The 25190-nt window shown below is 39.7% G+C and overlaps 1 protein-coding gene and 1 pseudogene across 4 annotated transcripts in view; one reads left to right on the top strand and one right to left on the bottom strand.

Moving 5' to 3' along the window:
* Znf532 (zinc finger protein 532) overlaps positions 1–25190 on the top strand; it is a 114167-nt gene that overhangs the window by 48434 nt on the left and 40543 nt on the right. For 3 of the 4 annotated variants that reach the window (XM_033757341.1, XM_010603373.3, XM_010603372.3), the window contains 3 exons: positions 3770–6126; positions 15197–15378; positions 20457–20633. In XM_033757341.1, the coding sequence (XP_033613232.1) occupies positions 3787–6126; positions 15197–15378; positions 20457–20633 (2699 nt within the window). In that variant the 5' untranslated portion in view covers positions 3770–3786. The remainder of the gene's footprint in view (positions 1–3769; positions 6127–15196; positions 15379–20456; positions 20634–25190) is intronic. The other variant, XM_010603374.3, reaches the window with a different exon arrangement.
* LOC109117389 lies at positions 2087–2318 on the bottom strand (annotated as a pseudogene).

Raw genomic sequence — 25190 nt, 5'->3', positions numbered from 1 at the left:
ATACATCTTTTAGGCCCTTTCAACCAGTGGTGATAGGGGCAAGGTGTGGTTCCTGATCCTGTGTTTTAAGTTTTCTAAAAAACAGCGATCTACAACTTAGAATCACATGGTTGGTAAAGATAGACCACAGGGATGCTTTATTAATATAGCTTTATTGTGGGTATTCAATTTATAACAGAAATGTGGTACTTAAAAATAAAAGTAGTGACATTCAGGGATTATTCTTAAGTGGGTGGATTCTTACATGAATATAGTATCTGACAGCTGAATTTTTCATCCTCCACATTTTTCAGTTTAAATGTTCAATTTCATTTTAAAAAGAAAATCATAATCACAGACTTTTTTCCTCCTGGGTGTGACTTTTCACAGCTATTTTCATGTCAGTATCTTTTTAGGAATGTTAATGTTTTGTTTCCTATGTGCCTGTCATGTTGGTGATATTTTGATGCTGGGGTATGCTATTTTATGTCTGGTTCTGTAGGCAGGGAATAGTGACCACAGTTTTTTCCTGAGTTGAACAAATAACCAGAAGAAAAGTACACAGGACTTCTTCAGCTCTGTATAATGGACACATGTTCAAATGGAAGGTTATTTATAGTTCAGGTGTTTTTTTCATCTGCAAAAGATTTTCCCAACTGGTCTTTGAAGGGTTTGGACATCTTCCCAGAGTTAATATGCTGGGGGTCTTAGCAGGTATGCATTTGTGGTATATCTCAGTTTCACAGGGTTGTATTTTTTGTCTGTGTAAAAAGCCTCCCTTGACCCCAATATTGTTACTTTCATCAGGAATGTGTGATCTTTTACAAATTGTACAAGACAGAAAATTATTAAATACTTATTGAAATGTGGAAGAAAGCTTCGAAGGGTCCACTAACATAGATTTAATGAAGAATTACCAGATGTTGAAGAGCCAAGAATCCAGGAGTATTTATCTGTGAATCATTTAGGCTCATTTTTGCCCAAATCAGCTTTAACCTTCTTCCTTTATGACTTTGATAGTTGCATGGTTCCTGTTTCTCTTCTATCCCTTCTCTCTATTTTGCCTCTTTCCCTCCTTTTTTTTTTTTTTTTGGTACTGGTGATAGAACTTGGGTCCTTGTGCTTGTAAGGCAGGAGGCAGAACCACTGAACCACTGAGCTAAATCCCCAGCCCTTTGCTCCTATTTTTTAATCTTGTTTCTTCGTCCTGTTTCCCTCTCCTTCTGCCATTCTTTGCTCACTTCATGGCTGCTTGCTTTCAGTGCAGAAGGAAAGACCCAGTCCAGTGTGATTCCATTACGTCCTGAAGGTCTCAGTACTAGTGAGGGACTGAGCCAGCCCGGGCGTATTTTTCTGTTGTAAATTGAGCTTCTGGACCCGAACATAGCTCCTGACATTGTTACTTATTTGGCATTTATAGTATAAAGATGAATGACATATTGCTTGTATTCACTCAGCTTTATAGGCTTGCTGGGTGAGATGAGATAATACACGCATATTGGAGGACATCTGGAAGGTTATGGAGTCTGGAGATGGAGTGCTCTTGGGGTTCAGATAGGACATTGATCTTTCCTGTGGTGGAAGTTTTATTTGAGTTCCACTATCATTTGTCCTTTACAGGTGGGGTAGAAGGTCCCTTTAAAAGACCCCAAGCACTTCATATATTTGTCTGTCTTTCTTCCTTTCTCCCCTCCTTCCGTCTCTCTCTTCTTTCCTCCCTCTCTCCTTCTCTCCCTCTCTCTGTCTTTTCTTTCTTTCTGAGACAAGGTTTTGCTAGGCTGGCCTTGAACTCGCTGTATAGTCCAGTCTGGTGATCTTCCTCCCTCAGCCTCCCAAGTTGCTGGGATTACAGGCATGTGTCACCACACCCAGCCTATTTACATGTCTGTCTTTCTTTCTGTTTTTCTTCTGGGTACCGGGGATCAAACTCAGGACCTTGTGCTTGCAAGGCAGGCACAATGCCACTGAGCTAAATCCCCAGCCCTACATATCTTTCATTTTTTGTTTGTTTTTGCATCTCACAGTTACATTTATTCACATCACAGAATAGACACTTCTTATACAGGTGTACACTGATGTTCTGTGCTGCCATCTGGCACAGCTTGCTTAAATTTACAGGCAGACTGATGTTTCATCTCATGTGTACTCTAGAGCTGGTTAGTGGTGACCCTGAGAAGGTGCAGGACTTGAACCTTTTAAAGCCTTACTTCTTTTATCAGCACTTCTGATTTTATAAACAGTGAAGGTCATCAACCCCATTCCTACCCAGATCTCCTGGTAAACTTGGGTGTAGTATGGCTTCAAGGGAACACAGACATTTTAACGAGGCTTTGAAGCATCTCTGCAGAATCAACGGCCCAGGCTGTGCCTGACCCCACTGCTCACTCTAGAAGGTCACCGAGTCATAACTTTCATTTTTAGTAGTGGCTTTGACTGTCCGTTTTCCTAAAACTCTCTATCTTCCCCTTTAAGAATATTTCAACATAAAAGGAGAATTAGAATGAAATAAAAATGGATGGTTTGTTAGCTAGCTTTCCATTGCTATGACAGAATACTTGAGGCTACCAACTTAAAGGAGGAAAGACTTGTTTTGGCTCATGGTTTCAGAGGTTTTAGTCCATGGGTATCCAGCTGCATTGCTCCATTCCTTGTCTGTGTTGAGGCAGGAACATCAGGGCATAAGGGCATGTTGAGCTGCTCACCTTGGGAGAAAGCGGGAGACAGACAGAGATAGATAAGGACAAAGACCAAAGAAGACAAGATAGTCCAAGGTCATAACTCTATGAACCATTCCCTTCAGCTTTACCCTATCTGCCCAGTTTTGGTCATTTTCCAGTAATGCCATCGGATTATAAATTTGTTAATAGGTCTCAGTCTGCTGATGAAGTTAGGAACCTCTTGATCTGATCACTTTTCAGAAGCTGCATCTCTGAACACATGAACCTTTGGGGGACATTTTCTCTCTCTTTTTTTTTTTTTGGTGGTACCAGGAATTGAAGTCCGGCCCTTGTGCTTGCAAGGCAGGCTGCAGAACCACTGAGCTAAATTCCCAGCCCAGGGGGACATTTTCGATCTAATCTATAAGAGGTGAATCACCTACTTAGGGATTTTAAAAAATCCCAGGCAATTTTAATAATAGATCTCTTTTGGTGAGTTCGGATTTTCATTTTTTTCTGTGGATGAATGTTGAAATCTACAATTAATTGGTTTTTGTATTGTAATCTATTTCTTTTTAATACAGTATTCTAAATTTGGTGTTGACTATACTAATGATAATTTTGCCTGTGGAATTAAATACTGTCAAGATTAGAATATGTTTGGAAAAGTAGCTTTTTCTGAAAACAGTATGATAAATTTATTGATAAATCACAGATTTTCTAGTTGATCCACCAGGACCTGCTTTTTAGCTATAACAATGTTGATCAGCTTCATTCATACTGTACTACATTCAGGAGGGATTTCTATTTTTTCAGAAGGGGGCCTCATGTGGTAGCCTACCAAGGAACATGCAATCCTTTTGCCTGAACGTCTTGAGTGCTGAGCTCACTGGGCATGTGCAAACCACTAATTCTAGCCAGGAGGGATTATTTTTGAAGCTATAATTACATGGATTTTGTATATATTTTCCAGATATTATTTTGAGTTAAATTTCCTAGTTGTACTAAGTACAGTTGCCAGTTTGCTCTTTAATGATAATCATTACAGTGTTAGTGTAAACTCTTCAGTGGCATTTACTTTTATCATTACAAATGTTAATTGCTGATGGAATACTTTTCTGTTCCCTTAACAGAACATCTGATCAAATTCATGACCATGGGGGATATGAAGACCCCAGACTTTGATGACCTTCTGGCAGCATTTGACATCCCAGATATGGTCGATCCCAAAGCAGCTATTGAGTCTGGACATGATGACCATGAAAGCCACATTAAGCAGAATGCTCACGTGGATGATGACTCTCATACACCATCATCTTCTGATGTTGGTGTCAGCGTGATTGTTAAGAATGTTCGGAACATTGATTCCTCTGAGGGTGGGGAAAAAGAAGGCCACAATCCCACAGGTAATGGCTTGCATAATGGGTTTCTCACAGCATCCGCTCTGGATGGTTACTCTAAAGATGGAGCAAAGTCCTTGAAAGGAGATGGGCCTACATCAGAGGTGACTCTAAAAGATTCAACATTCAGCCAGTTCAGCCCAATTTCAAGCGCTGAAGAATTTGATGACGATGAGAAAATAGAAGTGGATGACCCTCCTGAGAAGGAGGATGTTCGTTCAAGTTTCAGATCAAATGTGTTGACAGGGTCAGTTTCCCAGCAGGACTATGATAAACTAAAGGCACTTGGGGGGGAAAATGCAAGCAAAACTGGAATCTCTACATCCGGCAATATGGATAAAAATAAAATAAAGAGAGAAACAGAAACAAATTCCATAAATCTGAGTGTTTATGAACCATTCAAAGTCAGAAAATCAGAAGATAAGTTGAAGGAAAACTCTGAAAAGATACTTGAAAACAGGGCCCTTGATGGGAAACTGAACTCTGAGAAGAATGATACCAACCTTGCTGGCGTCACGTCTAAGACAAAGTCATCGTCTAAACTCTCCTCGTGCATAGCTGCCATTGCAGCACTGAGTGCTAAAAAGGCAGCTTCAGACTCTTGCAAAGAACCTGCAGCCAATTCCAGGGAATCCTCTCCATTACCAAAAGAAGTAAATGACAGTCCAAGAGCCACCGACAAGTCTCCCGAATCCCAGAGTCTTATTGATGGCACCAAGAAAGCTTCCTTGAAGCCACCGGATAGTCCTAGGAGCGTTTCAAGTGAAAACAGCAGCAAAGGCTCCCCGTCTTCTCCTGCAGGATCCACTCCAGCGATTCCCAAAGTCCGCATCAAAACCATTAAGACGTCTTCTGGGGAGATCAAGAGAACAGTGACAAGGGTATTGCCAGAAGTGGATCTTGACACTGGGAAGAAGCCTTCTGAGCAGACAGCATCTGTGATGGCCTCTGTCACATCCCTTCTGTCATCTTCAGCATCAGCAGCAGCTGTCCTCTCTTCTCCCCCCAGGGCACCTCTCCAATCAGCCGTGGTTACCAATGCAGTTTCCCCTGCAGAGCTGACCCCCAAACAGGTAACCATCAAGCCTGTGGCCACTGCTTTCTTGCCTGTGTCTGCTGTCAAGACAGCAGGGTCCCAAGTCATCAATTTGAAGCTTGCTAACAACACGACGGTGAAAGCCACAGTCATATCTGCTGCCTCTGTTCAGAGTGCCAGCAGTGCCATCATTAAAGCCGCCAACGCCATTCAGCAGCAAACCGTTGTGGTGCCAGCATCCAGCCTGGCCAATGCCAAACTCGTGCCAAAGACTGTGCACCTTGCCAACCTTAACCTTCTGCCTCAGGGTGCCCAGGCCACCTCTGAACTCCGCCAAGTGCTAACTAAACCTCAGCAACAAATAAAGCAGGCAATAATCAATGCAGCGGCCTCACAACCACCCAAAAAGGTGTCTCGAGTCCAAGTGGTGTCGTCCTTGCAGAGTTCTGTGGTGGAAGCTTTCAACAAGGTGCTGAGCAGTGTCAATCCAGTCCCAGTTTACATCCCAAACCTCAGTCCTCCTGCCAATGCAGGGATCTCGTTACCAACTCGTGGATACAAGTGCTTGGAGTGCGGGGACTCCTTTGCGCTAGAAAAGAGCCTGACACAGCACTACGACAGGCGTAGTGTGCGCATTGAAGTAACATGCAACCATTGTACAAAGAACCTTGTTTTTTACAACAAATGCAGCCTCCTTTCCCATGCTCGTGGGCACAAGGAAAAAGGAGTGGTAATGCAATGTTCCCACTTGATTTTAAAGCCAGTCCCAGCAGATCAGATGATAGTGTCTCCGTCTAGCAATACTTCTTCGTCTCTCACTCTGCAGAGCTCTGTGGGAGCTGGCACACACACTGTAACAAAAATCCAGTCTGGCATAACTGGGACAGTCATATCAGCTCCTTCAAGCACACCCATCACCCCAGCCATGCCCCTAGACGAAGACCCCTCCAAACTCTGTAGGCACAGTCTCAAATGTTTGGAGTGTAATGAAGTCTTCCAGGATGAGACGTCGCTGGCTACGCATTTCCAGCAGGCTGCAGATACAAGTGGACAAGTAGAGTATCATTTAAATTTTGATGTTTCAGTGATGAGTGTAGCCATGAATGCTCAGTAAGATGTCTTGATTTTTAGGGATGGCAGGGAAATTAAGTGGAAGGGTAGGTGCACGTATGTTGTGTAAGTAGGCACAGAAGAAGGATTGTTTTCATAGAATAGAAGCAGTGTTGAAACATGAAGATGGTTATTTTAAGCCAGCTATAAAATATATGTATTGGGTTGGGTTATGGTACTTTAGATTTAGGTAATTGTTCAGTTTTTGGAATTTATGTCAGAAGTCTGAGATTTAGCTAATTACAGTGTCAGTTGTATTAAGTGCTCAGTTTGGGTTACATCATACAGTTCTGCGTTATTAGTGACAGTGTTGGAAGTTTACAAGTTGTTTACTGTTCTTTATAATACCAAAATGACTTTTATAAACATTTAGTGAGTACCCATTTTTATGGCACGTCTATGTAAGACAGTGGTTCAGAAGTCTGTTCAGTACTTGGCTGCAGTGAATTTAAGCTTATCATGTCCAGTTAGATACCATACAACTTCGTGTGCGTTTGTAGTGAAGTGCAGGTTGGAGTTAGTGAAGCATACTTCACAATGTACATCAGCCTTTTATCTCAATCATTTACTTCTCACCATGATGCAATTTTTAGCTAATAGATAATGTGTTCAGTAAATATACCTAATATTTGGAATAATTGGATGTACTGAATGAAATAATTTCAAGCTCTAGAGACCATATAATATATTGTTCAAATCAGCAAATGTGTTCAGTGATCTTTTCTCCTTTTCCTCAGATATTTTATTAGGAGGTTTGTGCTGTGGTTCATTGATTTTTTTTTTGTACTGGGGATCGAACTCAGGTTCTTATACTTGCAAGGCAGTCAGAGGAACCACTGAGCTAAATCCCCGGCTATGCTGTGGTTCAGAAGTCTGGTACTGTTTTGTCGATTAGTTTTTCAAGGGCTACTACTGATTTAAATTATTTGTAAGAGTTTGAATTTAGAGAATAAAACATCAAGAGTACCTCAGTTGTCTTTGGATTTTCAGTTTAGTGGCAATGGAAACTCAATGAAGACTTCAGACGACATGTTTGGAGGTTTGATGTTAATATGTCGGCCGCTCTGCAGTAGAACACTCTAAAAACACAAAAGCAGCCGTGTAGTTGGGGCAGCCATGATTGCTGTGGCCCTCGGGGTAGGTCCTAGTGATAATGCTTGGGTTCTGTCTTATGTGGACACCTCTATATACTGTCATCACTTCTCAAATGAGAGAAACTCCCCCCACCCCACCAAAGCCATTTTTTAAAGTCCAGTTCGCCCTACATTCCTGTTGCTGTGCTGTTGGTAGTGTGACATGGTGGACACTGTCCTGATCCATAAGCGTTTGCATATGAGTTTACTAGTAGCCCTACTCAGTTTGGAACTGCCCTCAGATGTGTTTGTCTTCTTTCTTCAGGAACACAGAAGGCTATAGGTAGAAATTTCCCAGCTTCTTTATATTCCTTCAGTTTTTGTTCTCTTTTTACCTTTTAGACTAACATCCAAACTGCTATCAAACAGAGATGTTCTTTGCTTGTGGGAAGGAGATGAATATTTTCTGTTGGGTGTGTTGTTGCTTTTCTGTTACTTTTTTTTTGGTACTGGGGTTCGAACTCAGGACCTTGCGTTTGCAAGGCAGGCACGGTGCTACTGAGTTAACCCCCCCGCTCTGCTGTTATTTTTATATTTTGCTAGGAAATATAAAATATGCATGTCCCCCGTATCACTTGGATCCTAAGGAATGAGCCATGGCAGGATATACATTAACTGTAAGGCCAAATGTATGTGAAACAAAACACATCGCTCCTATTCTCTGTCCTTCCCTATTCTACGTAATTCTCATGCTCAGCACCTGCAAGGAGATAGTGAGCTTCAGCTGACAGTGTGGCCATGTCCTGCAGGGTTAGAGACATAAAAATGTCACGCAGGTTCTCCTAGCATTCATTTCCCATCTTACAGCCAGGGTCCAGAAGACTGCACAATTTCTTTTCATTCTTGTGCAGGTGGTTCTCGCTTAGATTCAGGTGGGAAGTCTGGTTCTGCCCTTGCACCCCTGGAAGTGACCGTTACTCCTTTAACACCTACGTGAGACTCACCTGGATCTTTTCCATAGCCCCAGGAGGGCAGCAGCATACATGTAGCCATGGTATACAAGCCTCATGGTGTAGTGGCAGGTTGGGTGGTCCTTATCAGTTGTCACCAAGTGAAGAACTAAGGCGGTAAGGACTGCAGTAAGGCAGAAGGAAAAACACCAGGCATGCAGGCACGCACCTGTAATCGTAGCACTTGGGAGGCTGAGGTAGAGGTAGAGCCCAGCCTGGGCAATTTAGCCAGACCCTATCTCAGAAAACAGTTGGGGATGTGTAGCTCAGTGTGAAGACCCTGAGATTAATCTCCAATAACCCCCCACACACATACCAAAAAAAACCAAAAGGAACATAGTCTTACATAGCCTTCATTCCATATTTACAGTTTGCTAGTCACACAACCATTGGCCAGCTTATAACAGTGAACTTGAACTCAACTGGGAAAAAAATAGTGCCTACAGAAATGCTTTCCTTGCAGACACGGAGGTGTACATCTGTAATCCTAGCTGCTCTAGTAGCTGACTCTGGAGCATCACAGGGTCAAGGCCAGCCTGGGCAATTTAATAAGACCCTAAAGTCCTAGGGATGGGATGTAGCTCAAGGGGAGAGGGCTGGCTTAGCCTTTAAGCGGGCCCAGGTTTTCCCCAGGGGTGGGGAAAGTTTCCTTCCTCTGAGCCAGGGGCACTCCCAGCACCAAGATTTTGCTGAGCCTCTGCTTTCCTGTATTGTGTGTCATGTTCCGTGGATTAAAAACCTTTCCTTTGCATTTCACCACTGCCATCTATATTCTTGGTAACTCACTGAGGAATGGAGAAACTGGACTCTCCCAGATTGTCCTAACTTTCCCAGCCTCACACTTGGGATAGGAAGAAGCTCTCTTTTTTTCCCCTCTCTCATCTGCTGACCCCAGCAAGGGCCCTCAGTCTTCCTCCTCAGAACGGCTTTTCTTGGTTTAGCTCAGTCTCATCTCCCTTCTTTTTATCACTCATCTTCTTTCCATTATCTTTCACACCCTCTGTGTGTTCAGAACAGTTACTCCCATTTTCTGGTCCTAGGACCCCTACTGTGGCTGTGTGTGCTGCATCTCCTCCGCCGGTTCCTGTGCAGGGCTTCAGCCTTCCCAAGCTGTGCCTGTTTGGCGTAGCCCAGAGGGAGGCGTTGGTGGCATTTGCTGTGTTCTGCTTTGCCAGTTGCTGTTTTTCCCCTGCTCTCTGTAATGGTCTATACAAAAGTAACAATCCCTTAGCATCAGAGCCTGCTTATGGGACCCAGCTCTGTGCTCACACCACACCCCAGAGCAGGTCCTGGAAGAGCTGGGTTGGATACAGGGCCTAGTTTAAGCCTTCTTTTCTTTCTCCTTGCCTAAGCTTGAATCCAATCTTGGGAGTTTTCTTCACACCCTGGCAAGTGATGTGGTCCAGGAACCCAAAGCATGCTTAGGCCAAGGTTAGAAGAAGGCCTCGCCTCCGTCGCCTGTTGCCTGCCTGCAGTTAGCACAGCGGAGTTGGTGGGCAGTGGGGCAGCTGAGGAAGAAAGGGTCACGTCCCCCCAGGCTGTACAGAAACAAGGAGTGCAGTGAAAAATGGACTGTGGCCAGCTGACTTTTTTTCTTTTCCACTAAGTTTATTAGTACATTTAAAGTAAACAATACAGTTACATTTATGTTTGGGATCTTGTACCTTTACATGACATGAATTGGTTCTTGTTTTTTCCCCATCTTCGTACCAGTGAATTTGTCCCAGCTGGGGGCTCCTGTTCTGACCCGTCTGATTCATAGTACCTGCTGTGGGACACCTTGAGAAAACGAGTGGGCAGAGAGGCCAGAGAAGTACTCTTTATCTCCAGGAAGTGTTTTAAGAGCTGATGACTGTGGGTTTAATAATTGATACTTAAATAAATTTATTTATATCATTGCTTCACTTAGTAAAACCACGATTAAATTTAGTTGAGTCGAGACTGGAAGTACCTGTTTGTAACCTCTTACTTGTTAAAATCTGTTTTTGTTTTTTTTTTCTGTAGTATCTATGTCAGGCTTAGAATCAGAGAATGTAATAGGTCCCTTTGGGCTGCTCTTCCATTTTATAATTGGAAAAACAAACGCTTAGGAACTCAAGGAAAGGTTTCTTTCTTTTAAAAAAAATTTTTCTAAGGAAAGTTTTCTTTATTGCTGTCTTGTTATCTTTTTGCTGTATCATGCTGATTCCCTAGGATACAGAAATAGGATATCATAGCTAGGGTTTTCATATAAGAAAGAACCCTTTGGGTTATATCCAAATTGGCTTTAAGAGTTTAGATAAGGGTGAAATGTCTGCAGTTGTCCTCATTTTTAGGGATTACTGTTCATTTTAGTTTTAGGAACTTTCTGGACATCGTTAAGAATAGTTTTGCTTTTGTATACACTTTGCCCAAGCATTTTCTCCTGGAAACCGTGGAGGCCCTTTTAGCCCTTCTCAAGTATTATTACCTGAAGACTCAGGACTAGATTTTTGGCCTTGCTCTCTGTTTTTATTTTGTTCGGACTAGTCTTATTTCAGTTCATATTTTAGTGTTACCAGCTCTCAAATACACCTGTACTTTCCAGGAATAATCATTTAAGTAGATTATATGTGTGATCCATATAGCTTTCAATCAACTTGCTTGTTTAACTGTCAACTGTTAACAGTCCTAGAGATTGTAGATGTAGCACAGTGATTTGAGGACAAAGCAACTCCACCTAACTTTGGGAATAAGGGTATTTGTAGTCAGTTCTCCTATGACAGTTTCTTTGTTATTCCCATTTAAGTAAGATCTGAAATGAAGTATTCTCTTTGTGTTCTTCTTCTTCTTCTTCTTTTTTTTGTTATATTGTATGTCTTTAGTCTTTTTTTCGCATTAAGTTTTTTGGTACATTTAAATCAAACAATACAGTTACATTTATCATTGTGATCTTGTACCTTTACATGATATGTCTTGGGGCTGGGGTTTGGCTTGGTGGTTCTGCCATCTGCAAGTACAAGGGCCAGATTTCTGTCCCCGGTACCAAAAAAAAAAAACAGAAAACCTGCCTCTCTGTGTTCTTACTGTAAAATCGGATGAAAGTGAAAACCAGAAAACAAACTGGTATGTTTTATTATTCCTGTTTTTTGGGTAATTATTCTGTAGTTAGATTACGGAACTGCTGTTAATGTGGTGACAGTAGTTTACTTACAATCTGACTAATTACTAGACTGGCGGTGTTTTGACCTTTGAATTCAGTATTTCGTATTGTTGCAGGCTTCTGGTCTATTTGAATTTAAGCATGAATATATGCCATGTTTACTCACATTTGTCACCCTTACCCTTGTCCCTTTCTCAGGCTGTTTTTCTAAAATATGAATTGAAACACATAGACTTATTTTCTTTATTACTTTGATTTCTTTGTTTCTCACGATGGAAAAAGGATGCTGAGCTCCACATTCTCTGACTCCCTAACAGAGCCGTCCGGGCCCTGCTCCCCCATATTCCGTGGATATTTATATCTATGTATCTGCATGTCAGCAATTGCTTTCGATGCCAGCACTGGGCTGAAAGGGCTCAGAAGGGTAATTGTGAAGTGTGGGACATGATAACTTTTCAGCTTTATTTATTATTTGTTTGTTTGTTTGTTTGTTTTTTTTTGGTGCCAGGGATCGAAGTCAGGACCTTGTGAGGTAGGCGGCAGCACCGCTGAGCTAAGTCCCTGGCCCTCGATTTTATTTACCTATAGCTTTTTAGTATCAGCTGACTACTGAAAAGTAGTAACTGCCTTAAAAAGTAACACTTCCCTAAGCAAATGAGGGTGTCCGAGAGTAGAAATTACCGGAGTATCGAAAACATGAATCTGCTTTCTGATGACAAAAGTAAAAAAGCGAGAGACACATAAGACATTTGAGTACCTTTTATTATGGTTCTATCTAAAAAGCAGGTGCCAGAAAATTAAACTGCTTCCTTCTTTAGTCAGTAGTCTTAACTTGTACAGTGGAGAGTAGGATTGTTAGATTCTTTGGATAAAAAGAAAAAAAAGGGGATCTGGTTGTGGTGGCACACCTATAATCCCAGCACTTGGGAAGTTGAGGCAAGAGGATTGCTGTGCGCTCAAGGCCAGCCTAGGCTATGTAGCGAGTTCAGAGCCAGCCTGAACTACAAAGGGAGACCTTGCCTCAAAAAAACAAAAAAAAAGGGGGGAGGGAAGGGAAAATCAGGTTCTTTTAAACTCCCCCCCCCAAAAAAAATGCTTTCACAGCCTGGCAGTATTCAAGTGCGTCCCCTAAATCCAGAAAATGTGCACATTTGTTCTGAATTCAGAACATCTCAGAAAAACTAGTGGAATACGCCCTTGTGTTGTGAAAACATTTGACTACTATCTCGAGGTGCAGGAATTACACGCTTACTGTAAAATAGCTAAGTAAATTGTGTCAAGGGTGTAAAATTGTGGGTACTGTGCAAATATGAAGGAGTCTAAACAAAAGAACACACTTTTCCTCAAAATGGAATGGAGGCAAGGTGTGGAAGCTGGTAAACAGACATGGGAGTAGATGCAGTGTGTGTATAAAAATATGCATGTATCTGTGTAAACAAGGTAAGGCCCCTGTGTGTTCAACATGACTCTCAAATACCACATTCTCCCATTTCAGCAGTTGCAGAATATGAAAGCATTTTGATTAGAGGCTGTAGTCCTTATTGACTCCCCTTTTTCCTTGTGCTTCTGTGTCTAATGTGGGTGAAGAACCTCGGCTGCTGGAATGGATGAGTGCTCGTGCTTGCGGTTGGAGACTGGGGAGACGTGATGATGAACTTAAGTAGCAACACATTGTGTGTTTCATGTGTATTGTGAAGATTAACCATTTGTTATATCTTGAAAGATAATGTGAAAAGTTTTTTTTAAGCTTCTAGGAAACACTTTATAGTCTTAAATTTTCTTTTTCTTTTGGACTGTTATAAAGCTAGTATTATACAGCACAGTGCTTTAGATAACAGAGAAGCTACTGAGGGAGAGGGTACAGATTTCTTTCTAATCCTAGCATGACATGATCATCTTTGGCATTTGAGTTTATTTGCTTAGTTTTCAGTCCTGTATGTTTTTCTTCTTCTTGTTCATTCCTTATAACCCCCATCCATTCTTTCATCACTGCTGCATCAGAAGCCTTAAAATTATTAGAATCTGGTTCAAATCTTGCCTTTTGTACTTAATAGCTGGTGGGGCTTTGGGCAAGTTTCTTTACTAAGCCTCATTTCTGCATCTGTAAATTGGAGATATTATGTACTTCATAGACTATTGTGAGAAATAAATGAGATGATGCACTTGAATTTACTTATGTATTTAAAATACCTAATTTATTATGTGGCTTTTTGGCGAAATGGGATCAATCTATATTTATATATACATATGCACATATATGCATGTGTGTATATAAATGCATAATGTGTATGTATGGATATATGTATAGATATATAACTTTTTTCTTCTTTTAGTATCAAAATATGAATTTTATTCCCAAGTAAGTACAAGATATTCTAAGATGCCTGTGGAAATGCAGACATCATTAATTCACAGTCTGGGATTAAGGACTATGTTACAGTAGATAGACTATTTTAGTTCAAAGAAACAAACGATTGCTGGTGATAATGTAGATGTTAACAGGATCTTGTGATGATGAATCTGTTGATTGTTTCCTTGTGGCTTGTTTTAACGTTTGAAATACGTGTTATTAGAAAAGGAATGCTGCTTTTAAATGACACTAACCTCATCAAAGCTACTTGTAATGTTCTTATTTTGTGATTATAATAAACATTTTATGGGATAAAATTTGTATTTCAGTCCTTTCAGCAGAAAACCAAGAAAGAATTTTCAAGTGAGTTTCTTATTTTTCTTGGTCTCAGTCACTCTGAAGTTTAAACTTTACATTTTTGGCTTATTCAAAAGCCTATAAGCATTTAAAATTTGTAACTCTGTATACAAGAGTGTTTAAAATCTTAGCACAAATCTGTATTTTGAAGCTTTTTCTGACTTTAATACAAAACATGTATTTTAGAGATAGTAGGTACTTGTTTTTGCATGAATGTCTGAATGTATTCAAGGACATTTTAATATCATGCTATTTTAGGTTTTTTTTTAGAGTGGAAGTAATACTTTCTCAGTTTATATTAAAATTTTTTTGTTTTGTGTTTTAAAATTATACCATATTTGGTGCTAACATCTAAGGGGATGGAAAAATAGTATATTTTAGTCTTTTTTAAAATTCTGAGTAGTTAATGCTATATGGCCTTTTCCAAAGAAGGTTTCAGTCTTTATTTTATTTTACATCAGATCTTAAGCTCTGTAAAATTTTAACTTAATGCGTACATTTATGTATCAGCTGGAATTCATTGGTCTGAATTATAAATTATATTATGGCCAGTTTGACCATTTAAAAGCCAAATTTAAGTACAGGAAAGAAAGTAATTGCTGTGGCCATTATTTTGCTGTCTGTGCTGCAGAATTCAAACAACTGAAATGACTAGGGGAGAAACGAAGAAACTGAATTAGCCTGTAGTTAATTTTTATTATTTTTAAAGAAATTTTATGAATCATGGGAACTGTGACTACCCACGAGATCCATATGCCTGTAAACTTGTTAATATACATTAAAGTTGATTTGCTAACATAATTTGCAAGAATGCCTCTTTCTTGCATTAAACAAAATGCAAAAGTAACTAAATTGGGACTGTTTAAGTCTGGCATTCTCTTCAGCTCATACTTTGGGATGAGACTGAATGCCCAATATAGATTAAGGTTTGTTTTTTACAGCGAAAAGAATTTTTCCATTGAACACGTAATTTTCAAGTTTATTCAATTATAGCAGTGTTTGAAATGAGAGAGGTGTAATTACTGTGAGGTTTAACCAAGGTTCTTTGCATATTAGAAAATACTTAGCAGGACCAACCCTGTTTCCCCCTTTGGTTTATTTAGAAGACTTGCACTGTCTGCCAGATGCTGCTTCCTAACCAGTGCAGTTATGCATCACACCAGAGAATCCATCAGCACAAATCTCCCTACACCTGTCCCGAGTGTGGGGCCATCTGCAGGTCGGTGCACTTCCAGACCCACGTCACCAAGAACTGTCTGCACTACACACGGAGAGTTGGTTTTCGGTCAGTATATTGTTCACTAATAACTACACTGTGGTTGGTATGCTCTACGCACATAATTCTCAGGGTCATATAGTAATACCTCAATTAACAGTTCTCTGGAAGCCTAGCTCACTTGTACTAGAGTTTACCTGTGTGAATCTTTTTAAGGTAATGTTGGCCCTGCTGTCCACACAAATTTGAGGACAGGTGGGCCAATCCTTTTCATTAATAGTGTACATGTGTGGAGGCTCAGCTTTGATTGACTGTCATAGCCTTTTCGGTCTGCATCCTTTTTAGAACACTTTTTTTTTTCAGGTGTGGGTAACTGTACTAGAGATTGAACCCAGGGCCTTTGCCCTGAGCATCCCCAGATCTTTTTTTATTTTGAGACAAGGTATTGCTAAGTTTCCTAGGCTGGACTTGAACTTGGATTCTTTTTTGCCTCTTCCTCCCAGAGTGCTGGGATTACAGGTGTGTGCCATTAGAGACCAAGCTTTAGGACACTTTTGTTGTCACACTCCCTAAAATTTTATCCCTGGAAGAATACCATGTATTTCTTCATCTCTTAATGCTTCCCTTCTGCTAATGAAAACAAATGTGAGATGGTCGCTTACTTTATCCATACTGAAGAATCTGATATACACCATTTTCTAACATTGCTCTTTATAGAAGAATCTTCCATTCCAAGTCACCTTTCCTTCCTTCTCCTTTTTGTCCTCCTCCTTTCGCTGACTAGATTTCTCCACCATCTCCTTTGCATAGCTTAATTGTGGCCCCTTTCACTGCTCTCAAAGATTCTCAGTCATGTATTTTACAGTATCTGCAAAATTTAATGTTAGTTCATTTTTGATGAGCTTTATTCTCTACTTTAAAAGTTAGTTCATTTTTTATGAACTTTATTCTCTATTTTATGACCTTTTAAAGTGCATTCCTATGCCATATATATATTTTGTTTGTTTGTTTGTTTTGTTTTGTTTTTGAGACAGGGTCTCACTATGTAGTTCAGACTGACCTGGAACTCATTATGTAGCACAGGCTGGTCTCAAACTCACAGTGATCCTCCTGCCTCAGCCTCCCGAGTGCTGGGATTACAGGCGTGCGCCACCATGCCCGGCTTGCCATATATATTTTGACCCCATGAAAATCTCCCAAGATAGCATGTCATATATAGCACAATGTCTTTGTTAATGGAGGTATTACTGTATTGTATGTTTTTCTTGATATTGTTTGCTTAACTGGTAACTTTAATGTTAGACTGTTAAATGTGCAATATTTTTTTTAGTTATATTCTGGTCTGGTTATGTTTTATAAAAATGAAGTCCAGTTGATATGATTTGATGGTTTTGTGGTTTATTTAATTGAAGTTTAGGTTATACCACTGAGTGGCTTTGCCAATTTTTCTAATACTAAATGATGAGACTGAACTCTCTTTTTTTTATCTCATGCCTCCAAACCTGTAGTGTATAAGTGTTTTATAGACTAGATTTAGCCTGGTAGAAACCTTTGGTTTAGAAATCAAGAAATCAGAGTTTCATGTACTGTACCTGTTTTGTCTGTAACTGATTATGTGGAAATTCATGCATTCTCTGTGCTGCGGTGCCCTGCCTATAAACATGATGGGCTGACTGTGGCCAGTGACACTAGGATGTTACAAACAGGATAATCAGATATCTTAGAGCCTCAAACTCCATGCTGGATAATATTTTGGTTCTTATCTCATGTTTGGAGACTGTTATTGGTGATTCCATGTATAATAATAGAAGGCAGCTCTGCAACATATTGCTTTTTTCATTAATGCCAAACTTTCCTTAGACTTTTACTGTATTCTAATATAATGAAAACAAACCAAGGTTGGAGTGAAGCTATTGCTAGTGTCTTTGTTAAGACAGATACTCTGTCTGAAGTAGTCATCTCACTTGGAAAAGACCATCTGTGCTTCCCTTTTTGATTCATCCACATTCAGTGCTTTGAGTTATAGATTCAATTTTTAAGTTTTATAGTAAGTGTAGAGTTGCCTTCTCCCCAACTGAAGGCTATACAAATAGTAAACGTACTGTTGCATATTAATACTGTTCAGTCTGTTACGAAGTTTAGTTTATATTTATATCTCCTTGAGAAGAGAGACAAACATTTTTAACCTTAAATTTTCACCTGCTGTTTAAATAATGGTCCAGTGTGATATTTCACTGGGCTTGGTGGCCTGTTGACCTTGTTGCGTTTGGCTGCATAGCTAATTATTTTCAGCTTGTTTTTTCCTGTAGCCAAAGAAGTCTGTCACATGGTTCCCACATCTTCCTTTATTTGTTTCTGATGCAGGTGTTGTAATTTCTTGCTCATACTTCATTTCTCAAATACTAAGGGGTCCTTTGGCTTCAAAAAGTCAAATATTGATAAAAGTCTTTCTCTGAAATTTTGGCCTTCTGATATATTGGATCTACATCTTACAGAATTGTGTACTGTAAAAGAAAAAAGTTAAGACTATATTTAGAAAATAAGCTGGGCATGGTGGCACATTCCTGTAATCTCAGCTCTTGGAAGGCTGACAGGAAGATAGCCATGAGTTCAAGGCCTGCCTGGGCTACCAAATAAGTTCAAGGCCAGCCTGAGTTACATAGTGAGACTCTCTCCAAAAAAAAAGTGGGGGGACTGGATTGCAGCCAGGACACAAAGGATTTATGAGTATATTAAATATTTCTCAGTAGATTGGATTTTTAGTAGCATTAAGATATTGTATGAGCTCTTCAAACTCTGCCTCTGTATGCCTGCCTCCCTTGCATTCCCTGCTGACCTCTGTTGCCCTGAAACTTCTATCACTATAGATAGGTGTTTTGTAACTTTGTCTTTTTTTTTTTAAATCTTGTTGAGTTCATTGGTACTTTTTAAATACACAGTACAGTTACATTCATCATTGGGATCTTGTACCTTTACATGACAGATCTTGGTTCTCATTTTTCCCCATATCCCTGCCCTCCCTTCTCCTTGTCCACCCTCCCCTACTTACAAAGACTTCATTTCCATTTGTCCTTTTCTCATATTTTTCCTTTTCCTTATTTCCTTTCCCCTACCCTTCCCACTTCCCCTACACCTTTAGCCCTTTCCTTCCTATTTCACGTTATCAATTATACAGTGTGTATACAGTTATACAATTTACACTTTATAACTTTGTCCTTTAAGACTTTAAAAATACTCTGCATTCTTTTGTCACCTTAACGAAGGCTTTTTCAGGCCAGGTTGGGTGATGCATGTGTATAATCACAGCTATTCAGGAGGCTGAGGCAGGAGAGACAAGGTCAAGGCCAGCCTGGGCAACTTGATGAGACCCTGTCTTAAAATAAATCAGGTTGAGATGTAGCTGAGTGATAGAGCACTTGCCTAGCATACAAGAGGTCGTGGGTTCAATCCACAGCACACCCTCAGCCCCTCAAAAAAAAAAAAAAAAGAGTGTTTGCTTTTGGCCTCCATAGTGGTTTTAAACTGAGTTAATACCACTTTGTTGTGCCTCAAAAAATGCCACTTGTAGTTTAAATACTTTAACTTCCTTTATACTTTCTATTAATTAAACCATCTTATCTCTGAAAATGACTTCAGGGAATTGGTACGTTTCTCTTTCTTCCTTTTTATCCTTCCCTGGTCTTTTGATGGGAAGATCTTTGTGGTTTGTGGCATGGTGGATCCTTGGTTTTCTTACTAAACTCTCCACTCCTGTTTTGCATAGTCTCCCCTTTTATTGGAGTCATGAGCTTCTAGGGTTGAGAAAGACTAAAAATGTTCTTTTTCAACTCTTCTCATTTTATAAAAACTGGCCCATAAAGAAACATTAACCTACTCAAGACAAGTTAACTCAGAAGAGTTTCAATATCTTGGATGGCTCTTGTATTGCCTGAAATAACAGTTCTAGTAGATAATACAGTGAAGCTTTCTTTCTGTTTTCCTATTGCCATTGTCTGTGCTGCTGAACATTGTGCCTTAAGACATTCAAAATACTAATGCATTAATTATAATTTTGAAAAAAATGCATGCAAAGTCTAATGTGGTGTGCTTTATATAATGCATATGGTGCAGAACATGCCACACCTGTGTGGCTTTGCAAGTACAGTATCTCCATGATTTAGAAGAGAGTCTTTAAGCATGGACGTGTCCTAGGTACCATGGAAGTCATTGGGTATTGCTTCATGGACAGAAGGGGGCCTGTCTGCGGTCTTCCCAGGTAATTCACACACATGTCCAGGAACACGTGTTCAGGTGCACCCAAGTAAATCTCTGGAGATTCCTGCATCTGCAGAGAGACTGTAGCGTAGTTTTCAGAACAAAGATGACTGTGTTCAGGTGGAAGTGATATTAGTGCCAATGAGTCATATAAGAAATGAAGAAGTAGAGGAGAAATGAATTCTTAGTTTTAAAGTTTGTTTCTGTGGGTTAGATTGGAATAAACAGTGACCTAATTGTCAAATTATTTGAAATTCAAAAAGTAAGGAAGTTAGCTACAGGCAATTTTTTAGAGATACTCATTTTTTCAGAAGCTTGTTATTCATGTACTTTCTTGAACATATCCAAGTGTATTCATATTTATTTTCTAGGAGACGAAAAACCTGGGGGGGTTGACCTGCTCTACCCTGTGGTCACCATACATTAGGTACATCAGATGCGTCGACTGCACAGTGTGCACCAAGAGACAGTGGGTGTTACTTAGGAGCTGGTGCTCTTTGACATTTCTCTGCCTCTCCATGAGAAACATGTAGCTTCTGCCTGCAAGGGCTTCTTCCATTGCAAATGTCGTTTGTGGACTGGGATGGTTCAGGCCTGGTGTCAGAATTCAGCACATGCAAGTCCTCCCCAAAGCCAGGAATTGTGGGGTTTTGTTATGTTCTTTGGGCTGATTTGGCTCTCATGACCCGTCATTCTCCAATCTTGCTCCAAAAATTGACCTTTTCAGTTTGATTTTTCTTCTTCATGACCTTCTAGAGAAAAACAAAATACCTTCAAAAAGCCATTAGGAACCCAAACTGGCTATAAAATATGTTCATCTTACCAAGGTCTTACACAGAGAAGTCATATGTGTTTAGAGGTCTATGCTAATGACTGTGTTATTTTTCTAACAGATGTGTACATTGCAATGTTGTGTACTCTGATGTGGCTGCACTGAAGTCTCACATTCAAGGCTCTCACTGTGAAGTCTTCTACAAGTGCCCTATCTGTCCAATGGCATTTAAGTCTGCCCCGAGTACACATTCCCACGCCTACACTCAGCATCCTGGCGTCAAGATAGGAGAACCAAAGTAAGTCATACCAACTTCCAATTTGTACTCCTCTACTTTATTAGTAATTTGGAGGAGGTAGTCCTTCTTTTGAATAAAATTTGATACAAAAACTATGCAGCTCTTCCAGTTTTGATGCTCCATGAAGTACAGCTCATAGCTCATGAAAACCTTTCTATTTTTTCCAGGTAAAGTCTTTGTTCCCAATTGGCACCTATTATTTATGCTCCTGTCATCAGTTTTTTGCTAAAGTGAATATTTATATATTCTATTCTGTGATTTTCACAAGTTTTAGGAAAATTATTATTTTTTAATTGTCCTTTGAAAACTTTCATAATTTCTTCCTAATAGGGTACACTTTTCTCAGTAGTATTTATAAGAGGAAGACAGTTTAAGACACTGGTTAATGAGTTTAATGTCATCACCAGTATTAAGTCCTTCATTAGTGGCTATAAACTCTTTTTTGCCTTAATTTTGGTCTTCATTTTACTGATTTTTGCTTTGTGGAGTCTTTAAAAATAAATTTGCTCTTCGGCATGCCTGCCTTCAGGAGGGAAGGGTTATAGAGAGGAGCACAATCACAGGGGTTGGTCCTGATCCCACCACATGTAATGTGTGTGTACCTGGGTCTGCTACTTACCAGCCTTAGCTTCTGTTTTCTCTTCTGTAAACTGAGAGTAATGCTTGCATCCTGTGGCTTGTGAGATGACATATGTAAAACGTGTACTACACTGTTCCTCTGTTGGGAATGTGGAAACTTTAGTTCCTTCTTGCATTTCTTCACTCCTTCTTTATATAGCTTTGGATTAGATGCTTCTGGTTGTATTCATCTTATTTCTGGTTTCACTATGGACGTGTAGTTTGATAATTATGTGAGGCTGTATTTGCTATCAAAATCTGTTGGTGTATTTTTTCTGTAACTCCATTATCAAGGAGTTACTATAGAAAATATGCAGATATGTGTTATAATATCTGTATATTTCTCTAGATTTACAGCTTTTATTATAACAGTTATGAGGAAATGTGATTGAATATTTAAAATTGAAATGGTTATTTAGTTAAATTATAATTTTATTCTAATAGGACCTTCACTTTGATCTTCTGTATATTGACATGCAAAATGAAACACATTAGAAATTAGGGATCTATGAGCAACTTGATGCCTTGGCTTTGAAGACAGGGATTAGTGAATGTTAGTGTTTATCAGTGTTCATGGTAATAAGATTTTGATATGAATGCACTTTTTCCCTCCATGTGAATATAATTATTTGTTTCCTTATTTAAAAAATGAAACATTATTGCTGAAATGTGTATGAAATCTGGAATAGTAGCTGTAACCTGGGAATATAGGACAGCACATAATTAAAATAACCTAAAATGATATTCCTCAAATTTGAGTACAGTGATCTCTCTCTTAACTACAGCTTTACTTTCTGCGGTTTCAGTTACTCAGGGTCTGAAAGTATGAAATGGAAAATTCCAAAAATAAACAAACTATTAAGTTTTAAACTGTGTACCATTCTGAGCAGTGTAACAGAATCTCTTGCTAGCTATCTTGCTCCAAGACCTGAATCATCTTTGCCAGTGTATCCTTGCTATATATGCTATCTGCCTGTTAACAACATAGAGCCCAACATGATTGGATTGACTTTTGCAGTGTGGCAGTGCTTGTGTTCAAGTAACCTTTGTTTTATTTAACAATGATCCTTAAGTATAAGATTAGTAATTCTGGTGATTCAGATATGCCAAAGAGAATATAAAGTGCTTCCTTTAAGTAAAGAGGTTAAAGTTCTTTACATTTAATGAGATAAAAAAATATATGTTGAGGTTGCTAAGATCTATGATAAGAAAAAAATCTATTCATGAAATCATGAAGAAGGAAGAAGAAAGTAGTATTAGTTTTGCAGTCATATTTCCAACAGCAAAAGTTATAGTCAGTGCATGCTAAGTGAAAGATGAAAATGGCATTACGTTATAGTGTTTGGTGCTAGGAGAGCCTCAGGCATTCACTGGGGTTCTTGGCACATACGCTCCATGGATAAAGGAGGACTGCTGTCTATTTTAGGAAAAAGGTTTCAGTGTTTTTTATAAAATGTGTGGGTTTTCTTTCTTTGTTTGTTTATTTTTACTACTGTGGTTCTTTAACAGGTGCAAGCCTAAAATTAGGTATAAATTACTATATTGTAAGCTATAAAACTAAATAATAGATTTTACAGAAGAAAACTGACAAAGTTACGTTACCAGCATTAGTCCAATGTATGGCTATTCTTTGGCAACATCCAGTTCTCGCCAACACCACTGCTGCAGCAGAGGGCACTGCTGCCTCGCCCATACAGACTTGGTGGGCCTCTACCTTGGTGAGCCCAAGTCAGCACTTCCCTTGCCACGACTTTAAACTCATGATACTATAAAACTCATGTGGGGCTATTGGGCCTAAATTTGACCCAAAAGCAGTAAGTCCAAAATGAGTAAGTGGTTCTCACTCCAAAGGAAACTTGAACACTGAAATCTCCAGGAGTATTTGGTTAATAGGAATTTATGCAAACGATCCAAAATTACACAAGTGATTTGCATTAATTTTTATCAATCAGTATTAAAATAATCCTCCGCCCATTGTCTTTAGTGAACATATGGATGTTTGAAAATACACCATAGAGTTCTGCAGCCCCAGCACCTCAATTTGAAAAGCACAATGTAAGATTGATTATTTATTCATTCATTTTATTTATTGTGTGTGTGTGTGTGTGTGTGTGTGTGTGTGTGTGTGCGCGTGCGTGCTCATGCTGCCAAGGATTGAACATGGCCTGGCACCTGTAGGGAAACACTGTACCCTTGTAGTTTATCCCTGGCTCACAATGCAAGATTTTAAGTTAACATGCATTTATATAGTATTTACTGTATACCAAATTTTATGGAAAGCACTTTGTTTCTTTTTTGTTTTTGTGGTCTTGGGGGTTAAACACAGTACATGCTAGGCAAATGCTCCACCACTGACCTACATCCCCAGCCCAACACTTTGTTAGTCCTGGGAAAGCTGAGGTAGGAAGATCATGAATTGAAGGCCAGCTTGGACTACATAGTGGGACTCTGTCTCTGAAAATAAAAGGAAACACTGAACATTCTTTGGTATTTTTCTGGGCAATTTAAGTCATTTTGCATGTCTACTACATTTTTATGGGAATAAAGTTTTGTGTCTTTATATTTTTTCATAGGTATATGATTAACAATGGTTTATTTTTCTGTGCCTTTCTTTTATTTGCTAAATGTGTTAGTGGAGAAATGAGAACTCCAAGTTGAGTTATAGGAGACACAGAGTTCTTAAACAAGTTCCTAAAAAATAAAACATGGAAAACTAGAATGTCTGTATGGTGGAGGACTAGGGGAGAGGAGGACTCAGAAAAAGCTGAATTTGAACCATGGCCCTGGGATTTACTTACCATCAAGCAATGATTTAATAACTCTTTAAAACTTACTGTGCCATCTGGGCATGGTGGCGCACGCCTGTAATCCCAGCACTTGGGAGGCTGAGGCAGGAGGATCGCTATGAGTTCGAGACCAGCCTGGGCTACATAGTGAGTTCCAGGTTAGTCTCAACTATGTAGTGAGACCCTGTCTCAAAACAACCAAAAAAAAAAAAAATCTTATTGGGCCATCTTTGAACTGGTTAGCAGTTCACACCTAACGGTGTAAGGATTAGGTGTGTGATGTAGAGGACAGTACTTTGCACCTAGTTGAATTCAGTCATTGGTAAAGTAGGAAGTTTATGGCAGCATTTTGGAGGGGTAGAATCTCTTACTTACTTGTTTTTACCCCCAGCTCAAGTGCAGCACTGAGTTCTGCAGAGTTTTGGCTGCTATGAGTCTGACCTGAAGGAGTGTGTGGTTCTAGCCTTTTATTCTTTTCCCTTTCTCCTTCCATACTTCCCTTTATTCTCTCCTCCTCTCTTTCTCCCTCTCCTTTTCCCTTTGCTTTCTTTTTCTGTCCTCCTGCTTGTCCTCTTCCCTCTTTGTTACAGTGTGGTTGCCTGTTCTTACTTATTGTAGAATTAGGTTTGGGGGTTTGCCTTTTGAGCCCTGCACAACTGGGCAGGACCTCCTTGACTTAACCCACCCCAGGAACTCGGCTTCCCTGGGGTTCTGGCTGTGCCCCCTGCCCGCTGTGCTTATGCAGTGCTCAGCCTTGACAAAAGGGGAGAGCCTCACCTCTTCTCTGCCCAGCACACTGTCTCCTTGAGGCTTTTCCATTATTGTCAGAGAGTTTGCTCCATCTTCATCTGTCCCTGAACAATACCTGTGACTTTGTGTTATCTTCATTTTGCTCTTTGTTTTTAAATATTAACAGCAGTTTTTAATAGTTTCTGTCCCACAAAATATTTGGAAGAATGTACCAAGAAAGAACTCTTGCAGCTCCTTTACCAGATTCTGTAATTGGCGCTTTCAGTGTTAGGTCCAGCCCACTATTTTTTTTTTTTTTGGTACCAGGGATCGAACTCTCGGCTTTGCACTTGCTAGGAAGGTGGCAGCACCACTGAGCTAAATCCCGGCCCTAAAATTTTGTGGGTTTTTTTTTTTTTTTTTG

This window comes from Fukomys damarensis, unplaced genomic scaffold, assembly GCF_012274545.1.
Source record: "Fukomys damarensis isolate Sample0158 unplaced genomic scaffold, DMR_v1.0_HiC HiC_scaffold_30, whole genome shotgun sequence".
NCBI lineage: Eukaryota > Metazoa > Chordata > Mammalia > Rodentia > Bathyergidae > Fukomys > Fukomys damarensis.
This window is presented reverse-complemented; position numbering and strand designations above follow the sequence as displayed.